This window comes from Pagrus major, chromosome 6, assembly GCF_040436345.1.
Source record: "Pagrus major chromosome 6, Pma_NU_1.0".
NCBI classification, from domain to species: domain Eukaryota; kingdom Metazoa; phylum Chordata; class Actinopteri; order Spariformes; family Sparidae; genus Pagrus; species Pagrus major.
This window is the reverse complement of record NC_133220.1, coordinates 35,056,975-35,072,563: the sequence shown is the minus strand read 5'-3', so window position 1 is coordinate 35,072,563 and position 15,589 is coordinate 35,056,975. Positions and strand designations below refer to the sequence as shown.

General features: G+C 38.6%; 1 protein-coding gene across 1 annotated transcript in view; it reads right to left on the bottom strand.

The window, feature by feature from the left end:
- Positions 1-15,589, bottom strand: part of ptprga (protein tyrosine phosphatase receptor type Ga) — a 507,602-nt gene that overhangs the window by 2,804 nt on the left and 489,209 nt on the right. Inside the window, exons 27-29 of the mRNA XM_073468860.1 lie at positions 15,076-15,204; positions 10,640-10,786; positions 9,908-10,050 (exon numbers count right to left, since the gene is read on the bottom strand). Coding sequence (XP_073324961.1) covers positions 9,908-10,050; positions 10,640-10,786; positions 15,076-15,204 — 419 coding nt within the window. The remainder of the gene's footprint in view (positions 1-9,907; positions 10,051-10,639; positions 10,787-15,075; positions 15,205-15,589) is intronic.

Genomic DNA, 15,589 nt, shown 5'->3' with positions numbered 1-15,589 from the left:
TTGAAGGAATTTCATTGCAGGTATTCAAGGTCCCATATCATGCTCATTTTCAAGTTCATACTTTTATTTTGGGTGTTTACTAGAAAATGCTTTAATGTTCCAAAAACACGTGATTTTTCTCATTCTGTCCATTACTGCAGCACCTCTATTCACCCTCTATCTGAACGCTTCATTTCAGTGCCTGTCTCTTTAAGGTCCCCAGTCTGCTCAGTCAGTGTTCTTGTAACCACAGCAATGCTAGGAACATTGTCATTTACAGTCCTGATGGCTCATTTGTCATCCAAATCTGTGCCAAAACATACAATACAATACAATATGTACTCCAAAGAATTTACTTCACTGGGCAGAAAATGTTTAAAATGGGATTCACATCAGAAATATGTTCTAACTGCACTAAAACAACCCTGATGGTTATATTCATGCTATCTGGCACTGCACACCCATTCAATTTTGGAAAAAAGTCACAGAGTCACTTTCTGTGTTCCACATCCTTCTACCCCCCTCGCTCTGTGTACTAAGCACATCAACAACTAACCTGAACAAATCAAATAGTAAATTACTCCTCATAGCCCTAACCATCGCCAAGAAAACTATCCTAATGAACTGTGAATCAAAGAATGACACAAACGTCACACAATGGAAAAACATCCTTATGGATCACATATCTATGGAGAACTTATCTACCTCCATCCAATACACTGCAATAGAAGCCCTCTCCATCTGGTCACCACTCATTCATTTTTTACAAACCTGATCATATTGGTCACACACTTTTTTTGCCTGTGAACCAATCATAATTTACATACACACCCGCTGAAAACAAACAAGCATATATACAAGCATACACTGATCTGGGGAGGCGGTGTACATGTTCTGCAGAGGTGTTTGGGTAGGTGGTGCATGTCAAGTAGTAGCCACATGAATGCCAGGAGCCAAGGTTTCCAGCAGAGCAGGGTATTGTAACGAGATGATGAATGTTTTTCACTTGAACTATGAGTGGTTTAAACGTGGCTGATCAGTGTATATACTTACATACATAGAATCAAAATAAAGGAAAGTATTTCAACAATGACATCAATGACTATGTATCTTCAATAATAACGTTGTTATTATTCATCTTGTTTTGGTTGTTATTGGTATTATTTATGACATTATTATGTTATTATTATTGCTATACTAATATATATATTATCTTTTTACTAACTTAATTACCTATTTAATCGATGAAGACCAAATAATTATAGTCTATAATATTTATGTTTTGTGTTGTTGTCATTTTTTCTTCTTACTTTATTTGTTTTATCATTATTATCATTATTATTGTTGTTGTTATGATTATTATGATGATCATTATATTATACTATCGCCTTAGTTTTTAATAAATGGTAATATTACAGTATGTTATTATTTTATTATTATTAATTTTTAAAATATAATGATGTTAATGAAATGTTGTTGGTGTTAAAAGATGGCGATGTAATGATAATAATATTATTGCAGTTAATGGTATTGTTAAAATTGTCAACCTCCTCCTTGAACAAATAACTGAATTAACGATGGGAGTCACGTGGGATCGCTGAGGAACCTGAACCGAGACTCCCAGAGGGATAACCAAGTAACCTCCAAGTTTGATAGGTAGAAAACAGTAAATAATGCCAAGACCAGAGCTGCAAGACAAGCAATGAGCTGCACTAGCATGGCAGGTGAGGTGCAGCATGCCAAACAAGTGGGTCCCATAGCCGCCCCAGTGACGGGGAATGAGAAGACAACTTGAGGTTGGTGGGGCTAAAAGAGAAGCTGGCGGAGTGTGTGAGGAAAATAATCGCAGAGGCTTTGGGCATTGAGCTAGACCATGCACAGCTGCAAGGCGTACACTGGAGCACCGCACCAATGCCCGATGACGGCCGCCCTCCCAGGACTATTATCATCCACTTCTTGAGCTACTTGAGCGGGAGAGAGTGCTGACAGCTGCAAGAGAAAAATACAGAAGTGGCTAGAGTGTCGTATGGGCGGGCAGCAGACCATCCTTCTTCCCAGATATGACGAGAGAGTTGGTGGAGAGGAGGAGAAAGTTCACAGAGGTGAGGAAGAGGTTGCATGCCCTGGATGTATGTTTCACCCTGGCATATCCAGCAGAGCTGCACTTCACTTGGAAAGGAAAACGGATGAAATTCAAGGATCATGGCAAAGCCATGGAGTTTCTGAACAAGGAGACCACAGAGTCTGGTGAATAAAAATTAACCAGGGAAACATGCTCAATATGAGTAGAAAATTACAATACTGAAGTGCTGGCAGAGATTAACAATGAATACGAACTGCTCCTTTTTTGTACGTATACGGGGAACATATGAGGGCATGGATGACCTCCCTTTTTCTTTTTATTATTATCTTTTTTCAAAGAGAATTACTTTGATTGATCATATTTTACTTAGGAGGAAAATTATGGACAAGCTCTCTCCTTTGTACTGCAGTTAACAGACACTGACTGTGACAGGCTGTGTATTAGTAGATAGAGGCCCCAATGAAGAATGGAATTTTTAGTTTTTGTTTATAGAGCTGTATAAGACTGGCCTCTGTCTGCTGACTTAATTGGATAGCCAATGACTGCTTTAATACTATGGACAAATTCCTATTTCAAGGAGGGGATTTTGGGAGGTTCAGGGGGTTGGCCACTGTACACGACTCACGGACCGAGTTGGGGAAGGTATAAGTTATCAGAGGATGAGGAAAAGGAGGGGGATAGGGGGTTTGTTTGTTTATCTTCAAGAGAGACGTTTGTCTTTTTCTACTTATGTCTATTGTTATTTTTTGAGTGAAATGGGTGTTATGGTTTGTGCAGAGCGTTCAGCACAGTTTTGGTTTTTGATTAGTTTGACAGTCAGACAGCACCCTAAATGCTCAGTGGGTTGTTTATATCTTACATATCTGATGTCAGAGCTATTTTTCTTATATTTAAAACTATATAAGATATGAGGGTATGGCTAACTTTATAAGGTTAATCAGGTGGAACATAAATGGATCGCAGAACCCAGTAAAACAGAAGAAATGCTTGACTTATCTTAAATCCCAACAAGCCGATGTAGCCTTTATAAAGGAGACCCATCTAACTGACTCAGAGATAATTAAATTTAAGAGAGGCTGGGTTGGCCAGATATTTCATAGCTCTTACTCCAGCAAAAAATGTGGGGTGGCAATACTAGTCCACAAAAACTAAACTTTGTAATGATGAGGCAACATAAAGATAATGAAGGCAGAATAATATGTGTGAAGGCCAAGATAAATGGAATTAAGATTAATTTGTGCAATATATATGCCCCAAATAGGGAAGAGCCAGAATCTTTCCATAAGGTAAACAAAATGCTGGGGGATATATTGGATGGAAACATAATCATTGCAGGGGATTTCAATCAGGTACAAGATGGGATTCTAGATAAAACTTCGCCAACTAGTAATGTGCCAAAAGATAGAAAGGCCATACATTTGCTGATGAAGGATCTGGGCCTGGTTAAATCCCAGAGAAAAAGAAAATACCTTTTATTCGCACAACCATAAATCACATTCAAGAATAGACTACTTTCATTGTTCAAATGACCTTACAGGAGGGGTGGTGGACTGCACAATTGGGCCTGTAACAGACAATGCTACTGTGCAGTTGGGCATGAAAATTGGGACAGATGTGATAAAGAAGAGCAGGTGGAGGCTAAATGTGTCTTTATTTCAGGATCAAACATTTACTCATTCATTAGTAAGATCTCAAACAGGTTCAACAGAGAAATTGGGCACTGTATGGGAGGCTTCAAAGGCCTATGTAAGAGGCAAACTAAGAGCTTACTCAAATAAAAAGAAAAAGGAAACCCAATAAAAAATGGCTAGGCTACAATCTCAACTTAAAGAAGCAGAAAAGTCATTAGCAGTCAATCATACTGATCATCGCTTGAAGCAAGTGTGTGAACTGAAATTCCAATTAAATGACATATACAACAAAAAAGTAGAATATGCAATGTTCAGGTTGAAAGGTCATTTTTACGAAAGCAGAGAAAAGGCAGGCAAACTGCTGGCGAGGCAGCTTAAACAGAAAGACGCAAGCTTTACAATACCAGCTATAAAAGATAAAAATGGAGATGTATTGACCGGTGTTAAGGAAATGAATGATGTATTTAAGGATTTTTATACCAAACTTTATAAATCGGAAACTAATCTATCATCCAGACTAAGCAAATGGAGGAAGTTATACAGAACAGGAAGTTAGAAATGCTATTTTATCACTCAAAGTAGGTAAATCACTGGGATTGGATGGGTTACCAGTAGAATATGTATGTAATATATATAAGTTGTTTCTGCTTTCCAATTCAAGTGGATTCCAAAGGGCATGAAGTACTTGGGGTTGAAATTGTGTGCGGATTTAGGGACTACTGTCAAAATTAACATACAACCTTTACTTCTGGACATAAGGAACAATCTGGAAAGGTGGAAAATAATTAATCTTAGCCTGTGGGGCCAAATAAATACCATTAAGATGGTGAGATAAATGGTATTTATCTTAATAAATACCATTAAGATGGTGAGATGGTGAGATGGTGATTGAGGGTGGGAGGGAGGGGCTTTCTTTGTAATTGTTTTATCTTTCAGGTGTAAAGCACTTTGTGTTGCATGTCCTTGCATGAAAAGTGCTCTATAAATAAAGTTTTGATTTGATTTGATTTGATTTGATAGTTCTTCAATTTAATTACATATCAATGATGTTACCATCAAATATACCCAATAAGATATTTCAACAATATAATCAAATCATCAGAGACTTTTTATGGAATGGGAAAAGGCCGAGGATCAGCTTTAAGAAGCTATGCACTCATGGGCAAAGTGCGGCTTGGCACTCCCAAATGTGTCATTTGGAATGGCCAAGTTAGTGAAACATTGGGCACAATACGTTTCTCACTTGGATTTGATAAAAATAGAGAAATCTATGACGGCCCCTTTTAAACCAATACAAATCCTTTCGCAGGTGAGACAAACAGATGGAGAAATGAACCCCATATTTAAGCACTCCCAGTGGGTATGGTCTGAAGTGCATTAAAGGAAAATCTCAATATAGACAAGTTTATTCTTCTATATGGAATAACCCTCAAGTACGGATAGGGAAACGTTCATTTAACTGGAAAAGTTGGCAGGGGAGCGTTATATGTGTGATTAATGATTTGTGTAGAGATGACACATTTATGACAAGTCAGGAGCTAGTTGACCAGTATGACTTGGAAGGGAAGGGAGAATTCTGGAAATATCTTCAGCTACAGAGCGCTACAGGGAGCCTGTTCACACTTTACCAGGGTTTTGAGGAACCCAATATGATACAGAAGCTTTTTGACTTACTAAGCATAATGCACAGGGATTCACTGTTCTACAAAGCCATTATAAATACACAAAGTGACAAGTGTGAATATCTAAGGTTAATTTGGAAAAGGGACTGAGGACACGATATTGAAGAGGGGACATGGCAGGACATAATATCCAGTACTGGCTGGGCCACAAGAGATATTAGAAGTAAATTACACTCTACAAAATTATACATGGATACTATTACACCTCATCAAAGCTATAGAATGGGCCTGATACACGATAGAAATTATTGGAAATGTAAGTTACAGTGGGCACATTCTTGCATGCTATGTGGGAATGCCCTGTGGTCATTCTTTTCTGGAGAGAGCTGCTGGCTAACTGGGTGAATGGGTAAAACAGCCATTGCCACACTCCCCTCAGTTATGTCTTCTTGGGGATGAAACTTTTTTGCCACCGGGGGTCACTAAAGCTCAGTTTGGCTTATTGGTAAATAGTTTCATTACTGCAGCAAGAGTTGTTTCAAGGAACTGGAAACATACAAAAACCCCAGAATTCACTGAATGGATTAGACTAATGACAGAAGCTGTGTCTTTTGAATACTTATTGGCTCAAATGAACAATACAAAAGGGACATTTTCTGAAGTCTGGGATAACTTCTTTCTATTTATTTAGGGCTCGTGACAAAGTATATATGGGTGCATCGGTGAAATGTTTACATTGTCATTATGGACTGCCTTTTTGTTCTTGCTTTGTTTGCTGTTTTGTAAGTCATATGTCTGTGTGTTGAATATTTAATTGAAAGAAAATCAATACAAATTTGAATGACAAAAAATAATTGAATTAACCACCCACATGAACAAGCCCCCTCTCATTAGGTCTGGGGGAGTTCTGGATGGGTGAATGAACAGCATGAGATGGCCTTCTTCTTCAGCCAGCTTCCTCCCCAGGGCCTGGGGGTGACTGAAAAGTGAAACCCCTGCATCACACAGCATTATGGATGCTTACGAAGCTTGCAAAACCTGATAAAGAAGAATTTATCTGAATTAAGGGGGGTGGAGGAGGAAGGATGGAGGTTCTCTTCATTTTGTATTTGTTCTTTGTTCAGCTCTGGGAGATGAGTTACCAGGGCACCGTGGTTTACATCATTTCACCTCCACAATGTTTTGACAAACAATCAAGGAGAAAGGACTGAAAGTAGATTTTCTGTTATGTCTGTCTGCAAAGTATGCCACTTTGACCCACTACCTATCGTACACTACCCGTTACTGTTTATGATTCCCCACATTGTGAGATTTATGGAAAAGCAGCCACTTTAAAATTGTTCCTTTAATAAATAGTCTCTTACCAAAATAAGTCACTGAGTTCACCTGTGCTGTCTCTTCTTATCTCTCAAAATTTCTTATATGGAATAATGTGAAGACCTTTACAACTCAGTGTCTGAGATGTCCTTGACAGCCGCTCAACCAGGGAGTGAAGACCCACACAGATGAGGAATTTCACCTCTGAGATTAAAGATTTATTAGCAAGTGAATCCACTTGAGAACGACAGCTCAGCCTGGTGTGAGGCTCCTGAGAGAACGGTGGGTCGCCTTCACAATGTTAAGGGTCTCCTCTTCCATTAGCAGCCCTGTCAGGAGCTCAGCAGAAACCACTGCTAACAACCCATGCCTGGCTGAATAATGAGCGTGCAGACAATTAGGACAAGACTCTAACTGACAATCTCTTCGGCGCCGAAAGCCGGCTGTGCCATAGCAACCAGATGAAGTACTCAATTAGTCACTTTTCTTCTTGAGGATGCGACAAGCAATCTTCATTATTCTAATGAATAAACATGAGCGGAGCGTCTGGATTAGAGTGTCATTCAAGAACACTAATGTGTGTCAATACTAAAGACACTTTCATTATGTTTAATTGGGCAGTTCACTGGGTGTCTTTCCTCACTATGCTTGCAGCAGAATAGTCACACTGCCAGTGTCTCTGTATGCCTCATCCATTTCAAAAGTTTTAAAACTTCTATTGCAGGAACACGACCTGTGACAAAGCACAGTCAACCTAACTATAACACAAAGTGCACATTTTGTCACATATTGCAGTATTGTACTTCATACAGATACATACAGATATTTATTTTCATTTTTACATTTCCCTTTCTTGTCATTGTGTGCTCAGTTGTCTGTCTCTGGAAGTTTAAGGCTCATTTACATTAAGTGGTTTCTGGCCAAATTGAAATTGAAAGCCTGATGATTTAATAGAAGATGATGGTGATGGAAGTTTCATCGTATGAGGCCAATGAGACACTGTCACTTTTTCAAATGTACAGGAACAGTTCATTTGATATTTTATTACATGACTTTGCCAAAGTCTTATCAATAAAGCATAAGACATGACAAGGCATAGAAGAGCTACAGCAAGTGCTGTAGTTCCCGTCGTTCTATCATTTCCAAATATAATTTCATATGCCACTGGGCCCAATGAAATGCAGCACTATCTACAGTACTGTTCTATTTTCACTGAGCTTTTCTAATTCAACACATCTTAATAGATGATACACCAGCCGTGTACTAAAATCATGTGCCAATCAGCTAGCTGATGTTATTACTGACATTTTTTTTTTTTTACATCTCATACATACAGTCCCCTCCTGCCTCAAGAAAGCCATCATCATTTCAGTACCTGGAACATTCTGCTGTGCTAGTCTAAACGACTGCTGCCCTGTGGCTCTCAACCCCATCCTGAAGTGCTTGGAGAAACTGGTTCTCCAGCACGTCAAAGACAACATTCCTGCCAGCCTGGACCCTCACCAGTATGCTTTCAGAACCAATAGATCCACAGAGGATGCCATATCCACTGCCCTTCACTCAGTCTTCACGCACCTGGACAAGAACAGCTTTGTCAGGGTGCTGTTTGATGACTTCAGCTCAGCATTCAAAACAATCTCCCCCATGAAGCTGATTGGAAAGATTTACAGTCCTAGCCTGGGTACAACATTCTGCAGCTGCATATTGGACTTCCTCACAAGCAGACCCCAGACAGTTCAGATTGACAGTCACAGCTGATTGTTGATTTTAGAAAAAAGGAGGCAAAGACACACCTCTGTGTACATCAGTGGAGCTGAGGTGAAGCAGCTGAACAGTTCTAGGTTCCTTGGAATTATCGTCACTGAGAACTTATCTTGGTCATCACACATCACCACCCTGGTTAATAACGCACAGAAAAGGCTCCACTTCTGACTGAAACTTAGGAAAGCTAAATTCTGCAAGATTCTGGTCAACTTTTACAGAGGAGCAATAGAAAGCATCCTGACTGGAAACATCACAACCTGGCATGGTTCATCACGGCCCAGGACAGGACGGCTCTACAGCGGGTGATTAAAACATGATTGGTACCCATCTACATAGCATTAGCAACATCGGTGTCTGCACAGAGCCCAAAGGATACTAAAAGATGACACCCACCCATCCACAGTCTGTTCACCCTGCTGCCATCTGACAACAGATACAGAAGTATCTGCTGCTGTACCACCAGACTACAGAGCAGCTTCACTCCCCAGGTTGAATCTTCCATTAGACTCCATAATTCCTCATCAAGACTCAATTTTCTAAAATAGATGTAGCACAAAGGACTCAAACATAGTTTAGTTTTTTAAACCCTTGTGTTTAAAAAAATTACAATAAATTTACCTTGTACCTCATATAATTTATAGGGTAACTTTATAATAATGTATGCACAAAACAAACAGACTCACAAACAAGCTGCTGGAATATAGGTTCACTGGCACATTTTGAGCTCTGATCCACAAAAACATGCCATCTTTCTTATTCAATGTCCATGTGATTAAGCATATACAGCAAAAACACAAAGAGCATTAAAAACCAGGCAGCAGAACACAGAGGTTGTATCCAAAATCAGGACCAGTATAACCCAGAGGCAGTGCATTTCAGATAGGTAAATCACCCAGTAGCTTCATTGAGATACAATGGCATTGAGCACATCAGATCCCTGAGACGAGGAGGGGATGTAAATAACATCCTACTCAAGAGAAAGTCTTTACAATTTCACTCTGCAGACACTCACACCTAGAGGTCTTAATCAAGAGTATAAGATCAAAATGTTCTCTAAAATCATTATATGAATGTTAAGATGATTCTCCCTATTGACTATAGGCTGACCCCGGCACATGTCTGTGAAAATAAGATACAATTAAAAAATCCAACATTGTTTTTTCCCTCTTTGTGATTTTTTTATTTCATTTTGTGCTTTAAAGTGGAAAACTTCCATGGAATGGTGGGCCCAGTACTGGACATGATTTTATAATATTGCCTTCTCTTCTTTATTCTAAGGTATTTTGAGATATTGACTCATGAGATGATGAATTTGATGTAACATCTATTTATATAAGATGTATTTTTGATGTTTTGATGTATGGCTTTGCATTTTGTATGAACTTCTCTGAACTGAACTTTTTTCTATGTATTTTGTTGACTATGATGTTGCTGGATGTGTTAATCGTTTTTAATGTTCCCATCTCAGGATGTGGTTAGAAATATAGAAGTAAATAAAATGTCAGACTGACTCATCGTGGACGATGGTTGGTCCATCGCGGGCAGCCGCCTCCTCCTTAATGACGTTGATGAGCTCGAAGGTGCTGCTGATGGGTGTGTCAGGGTTCGGCCATTTGGGGCACTGAAAGTGACGAACCTCTAATACATAGTCATCCTGTTAGAAAGATAGAGGTCGAGACAGCCAGAAAGAAAGCAAGAGAAAGGGAGACAAGAGTTAGATGATGTTAGCAGTAATGTAACATCATTATTTTTATAATGCAAAGATGATGATTTTAACACAGTTTAAAAGAAATTAAAAAATCCTAAAAATCCTTTTTGAGAAAATCTACAGTCAAAATATGTTAAAAAATAGTTTTTTCAGCTCCAAAGCTATATTTACAAAGATCTGTGTTTTATGATCTGTTTTTTACGCAGGACCAAAATAACTTGTAGATGTGATAGAACTACACAGAATCAGAATTGGCAACATCAAATTCAGATTCTTCGTTTGGGTAAAAAAATATGTATTGTTTTATTTATTTAATTGCTGTAACCATTCAGCAAAAACTATTACACAAATAAATACATGTTGTAAATGATCCTTCCTGAAGCTTATCCAGTTCCTGAGGCTTAGAATACACATACAGACAATCACTAAAATAATGAAATTTAGCTTTGAGGGCCAAACTATCCCACCAATAATTCTTAATGTGTGCACGCACGCACGCACGCACGCACGCACGCACGCACGCACGCAGACCAACCTGTGTAGCTTCCAGGATAAAGTCATGGATACTGATCTGCTCCTCATTGGACAGACAAAGTCTGTCTTTACTGATGAGGGTGACAGTGAATGCCTCACAGTTCATAGCCTCCTCCCGACTGGGCCAGTACACAAACTCATCCTCTGCCTGCAGAAGAGCACAGAGACTGTTTCATGCCTGTGTTTATACATTCACTTTATTTAACAATGTGTCACAGAATTACTGTAGTATATTTTCTGTTATCAAAAAGATACTCTTTGATTCTTTGATCACTTTGATTGTGTAGCTAAAAATAAATAATGGCAAGAACAAGAGAAGAATAATACATTTTAACATTATCAAGTTGTCTTGCAGTCCTTGTTTTGTGAAACGACCGCTTGCTGCTTCACACCTCTGCTGCATAAAACCTATGAATCTCTGTATATGCCGTAGTTGGATGTTTTGCCCTTCCTGCAGAATGTCTGTCCACTTCTTTGTGTTGCTGTTGAGGCCATCACATGTTCAAGATAAACAGAATGCAAGTTAAAATGTCTCACTTATTGTCACCCAAGCTTTCAATTACAGGCTCGTTAAAAGAGACCCAATTACGCAATGTTCCACTTAGTTAAAGTGCACCTATTGACCCACCATATGACTGGCAATTTGCAAAGCCTCATTGCACAAGCTGTATTGCTGCTCTAAAACTAATGAAAGAGTCTTGTAAAGGTACACATCGTGTTACTACAGTTTCCTAACTCTAGCTTTGAATACAGTTGTCTAAGTTAAAGGATATTTATTTGATTTGAGAGACCTCGCAGTAGCATCGCCTTACATGGTGATATGTGTATGCACATGTTACAAGGTGAGACAGGAGTCCTGATTTATTTCACTTTTGTGGTTGCTAGTTATGTCTGGTCCTAATCGTGTCACTTTCAATCCCAATCCTGTTTTATTTTGATAGGCAATACTTTAAATGTCCAATAAATCAATACTCCACCATTTTAATATTGCACTCCTATAACACTGTCTGACTCTTGAGGGAGTGTTTCTATGCATTTCTCTACCTCATTAAAACCCAAATGCAACTTGACTGCTGAAAATTCAGTCAGATTTGGATGTGTTATACTACTAGTGTTATACTACTTAGCACTATACAACAAAAGCTGTCCAGTCAGGCAAAACAAAAGGAAAAAGAAGAGCAGTGACAAACCATGGCTCACCAGGGGTTTACTGAATGCATGCAAGAAAAAGAACACTATGTACAGGGAATGTATTAAATATAGAGGTAAAGACCAAGAAATCAAATACAAAAGGTACAAAAACAAATTAACAGATATAATGAGAAAATGTAAAAAAGAGTATTTTGATAATGAGCTAGAGATCAATAAAAACAACATTAAGAGAACATGGGATATACTAAGTAAAATTATCAGAAAGAAATCGACCAGCACTAGCTACTCTAGTCATTTTATTGACAATGGAAAGTTGTCAGTAACATGAATGAAGTGGCAGAAGGTTTTAATAAATTCTTCGTCTCTGTGGGCCCCAAACTGGCAGGGGAAATAGTACCACCGGAGGAAAGCAGTGCAGAGCTAATTTATGGAAGTAGAAATCCTGCAACAATGTTCCTGAGAAAAGTTGACGAGAAAGAGATTATTGAACTTGTTAATAAATTCAAAAATAAAAGATCTACTGACTGGAATGGAATTGATATGATTTTAGTTAAGGAAGTAATTTCGGCCATTGTAGTGCCTCTAACCTACATCTGTAACCTATCCTTCCAGTTGGGCTGCTTCCCAGACAAAATTAAAACAGCGAAAGTAATCCCACTGTTCAAAGCAGGAGATAAAAATTCATATACAAATTACAGACCAGTCTCACTTTTATCTCAATTTTCAAAAATAGTTGAAAAACTTTTTGTTGCCAGACTGGACTGCTTTGTTGAAAAACACAAATTATTAATTGATTGTCAATACGGGTTCAGAGACAGTAGATCAACCTCAATGGCCTTGATAGAGCTTATGGAAGAGCTTTCAAGTGCAGTTGATAAGAAGAAGTTTGCGGTGGGGGTTTTCATAGACCTGAAGAAAGCGTTTGATACGATAGACCATGATATTATGTTGAAGAAAATGGAAAGGTTTGGAGTAAGAGGAGTGGGACTGGAATGGCTAAAGAGCTCAGAAATAGGACCCAGTACGTACAGGTTGGCGATGCCATGTCCAAGACAGCAGATATTACATGTGGCGTGTTGCAGGGTTCAATAGTTGGACCAAAATTATTCATTATGTATATAAACAACATCTGTCATGTGTCCAACATTTTGAAATATGTCATTTTTGCTGACGACACCAATATTTTCTGTACAGATGACTGTTTACAGAGGTTAATGGAGAAGGTGTCAGTAGAACTAGGTAAACTGAAATTTTGGTTTGATGCAAATAAGCTATCTTTGAATGTGAAAAAAAACAAATTTATGATTTTTGGAAATCGCAAAACCCACTTAACAACTCAGGTAAACTTAAGGATAGAGGAGATGGAACTAGAGATATGGGGTAATGCCTGCAAAACTATGCTACAGACAGTATGCACAGTACAAAAAAAAGCAATAAGAATAGTAAATAATGTTGGTTTTTATGATCATACCAATTCACTATTCATAAAGACAAAAGCACTTAAATTCATGGACTTGGTAGACCAGAAAACTGCGTTAGTCATGTACAAATCCAGAAATAACCTGCTTCCTTCCAACATACAATCCATGTTCAGAGAGAGAGAGGGGGGTTACGCCCTCAGAAACAAACTAAATTGGAAACAGCCCGTCTACAATACAGATATGAAAAGCAGGTGCATTTCTGTTTGTGGCGTAAAGTTATGGAATGCATTACCTGATGAACTAAAATACAGTAAGAATGTGCTAATATTTAAAAAAGGTACGAAGATATGATGATAGATAAATACAGACTTACTCTTGGGTAACCAAACAATGGAGAGCAATGAGTATTGTAATTATCACTACTTATGAAAAGATAGATGTATGTATGTATGTATGTATGTTTGTATCTATGTATGTGAATGTATAATATACCTACGCATGTATGTGTGTGTAGGTGTATTCGTGATGCATATGTTTGTACGTAGGTATGTATATGCTTCTTGTTTTGATTGATATGTAAGAAAAGGGGGGGCTATATATAAGCTGAGGCTTCCGCCCCTATCCTTTGGTTGTGACCAGAGTTTATATTCTCTGAGTGACCAATAAATTTCATTCATTCATTCATTCATTCATTCATTCATTCATAGCGTAATGTTAAAGGAGCCACTAAAGGCTCAATTAATATGTCTACAGATAAAGAGGGAACTCTGTCTGCATTCATTTCATCCACATTTGTAAACGTTTTCTAAAAGCTGAGGATATGGATGTAACAGAGCAGAACCACTGGAAATTGTAGGGGCGTTACGATGGTTTTTTCCACTAGTGACTGGAATAAAAATGATTTGCTGCACTGATGAACTTGGAATACAGTTGTATCTCAGCCATCTGTCAGAATTAGTGATAAAACTTAAAGGCACTCTTCGGACCCAGTTTGTTTGACAGTACTGCATATTATGTGTACAACGACACCAACTGAATTAAATATATAAAGCTGGTTTCATGGCCATCACTGGATTACCAGGTAAAATTGTTGCTGCATGCAGAACTACTTTTTTAAGTATGAAGATCCCCAACACCTGGAGACAGCTAAGAACAGATGTGTAAAATCAGCACATATTTTTTCATATATTTTCTGAGCTCCTGAAGAAACACAGGACACTGGATCAATAAGCAGAAATCAGCCTATAATGCAGGGGTCTCAAACTCAAATTAGCTTGGGGCCAGTGCTGGTATTGTCATCTTGTAGGAGGGCCACTTCAGCATTCAAGCACTAAGTGCAATATTTCTGAAAATGTAGTTTTTTATTTCCATTGTTAACATGTTACAAATGCCGAAAATGACAGCTGTGTTGCTCTGTAGACACATTTTTGATGAACGAAATTGATGTGAAACAACTAAAAAAACAATTAAAGTAAAAAAAAAAAAAAATGACGGCCAAAGGGAGGGGGAGCAGGTGGGCCGGAGATGGCCCGGGGGCTGGAAGTTTGAGGTCCTTGATAAAGTGTGTGCATGTGAACATATGTGTGTGTATTTGGGGAATGCATATGAGTGCACAAAAGTCATGAGATTCACACACAGGTTTGTGTGGAGGTAACTATTGTTGCTAACCTGAGTTCCAAAATGGCACATGTGACTCTGGTTCATGAAGGTGTTTGTGTGAGTCATAATACCTGAAACGCAGGATTAGTAGGCAGAAAATACTTGGGAAAGTGGTAGTTGGCACTCACTAAACACCCTCCACAGTATTTATGTGTGTGTGTGTGTGTGTGTGTGTGTGTGTGTGTGTGTTTTGTGGGTTTCCTACCAGTCCATGGTTGGCAGGCAGCATAACAATAATTTGTGCATTATGGTCCCAGATCATTCTCCAGAAGTCTTTTGTGGTGTGAGGCAGAGGATGCTGGGTAATGATGAACTCATTACTCCGGTAGTAACCCTGAAAAGATAAAAGGAAAAAAAGACAGGTCAGTGAGAGTCTCTCCACACCATACGCTTACAAAAAGTGTGAACATACATTGCCTTAATGCCCAGCTCATCTGGGATTTAGTTTCATTTTAAAGGAGTAAACAGAGCTTTTAACTGTCCTGACTGCTATGATTTCACTCTAGCCTGTTATAAACTGTCTTTTGTGTCCTTCTTGTGTTCTGGAAATCAACGGGAGAGAGGGTCTCCATAGGATCCCATTTTATAGCTGTGGGTGTCAGATCTGTTTCTGTCTAATGCGTCAGTGGTTCTCGGTGGACTGAGCAGTCAGGTCAGATTATATGGTGAGTTATAATCATGACTGTGTGAAATTTAAGGTGTGTTGTCTCTTAATTTTG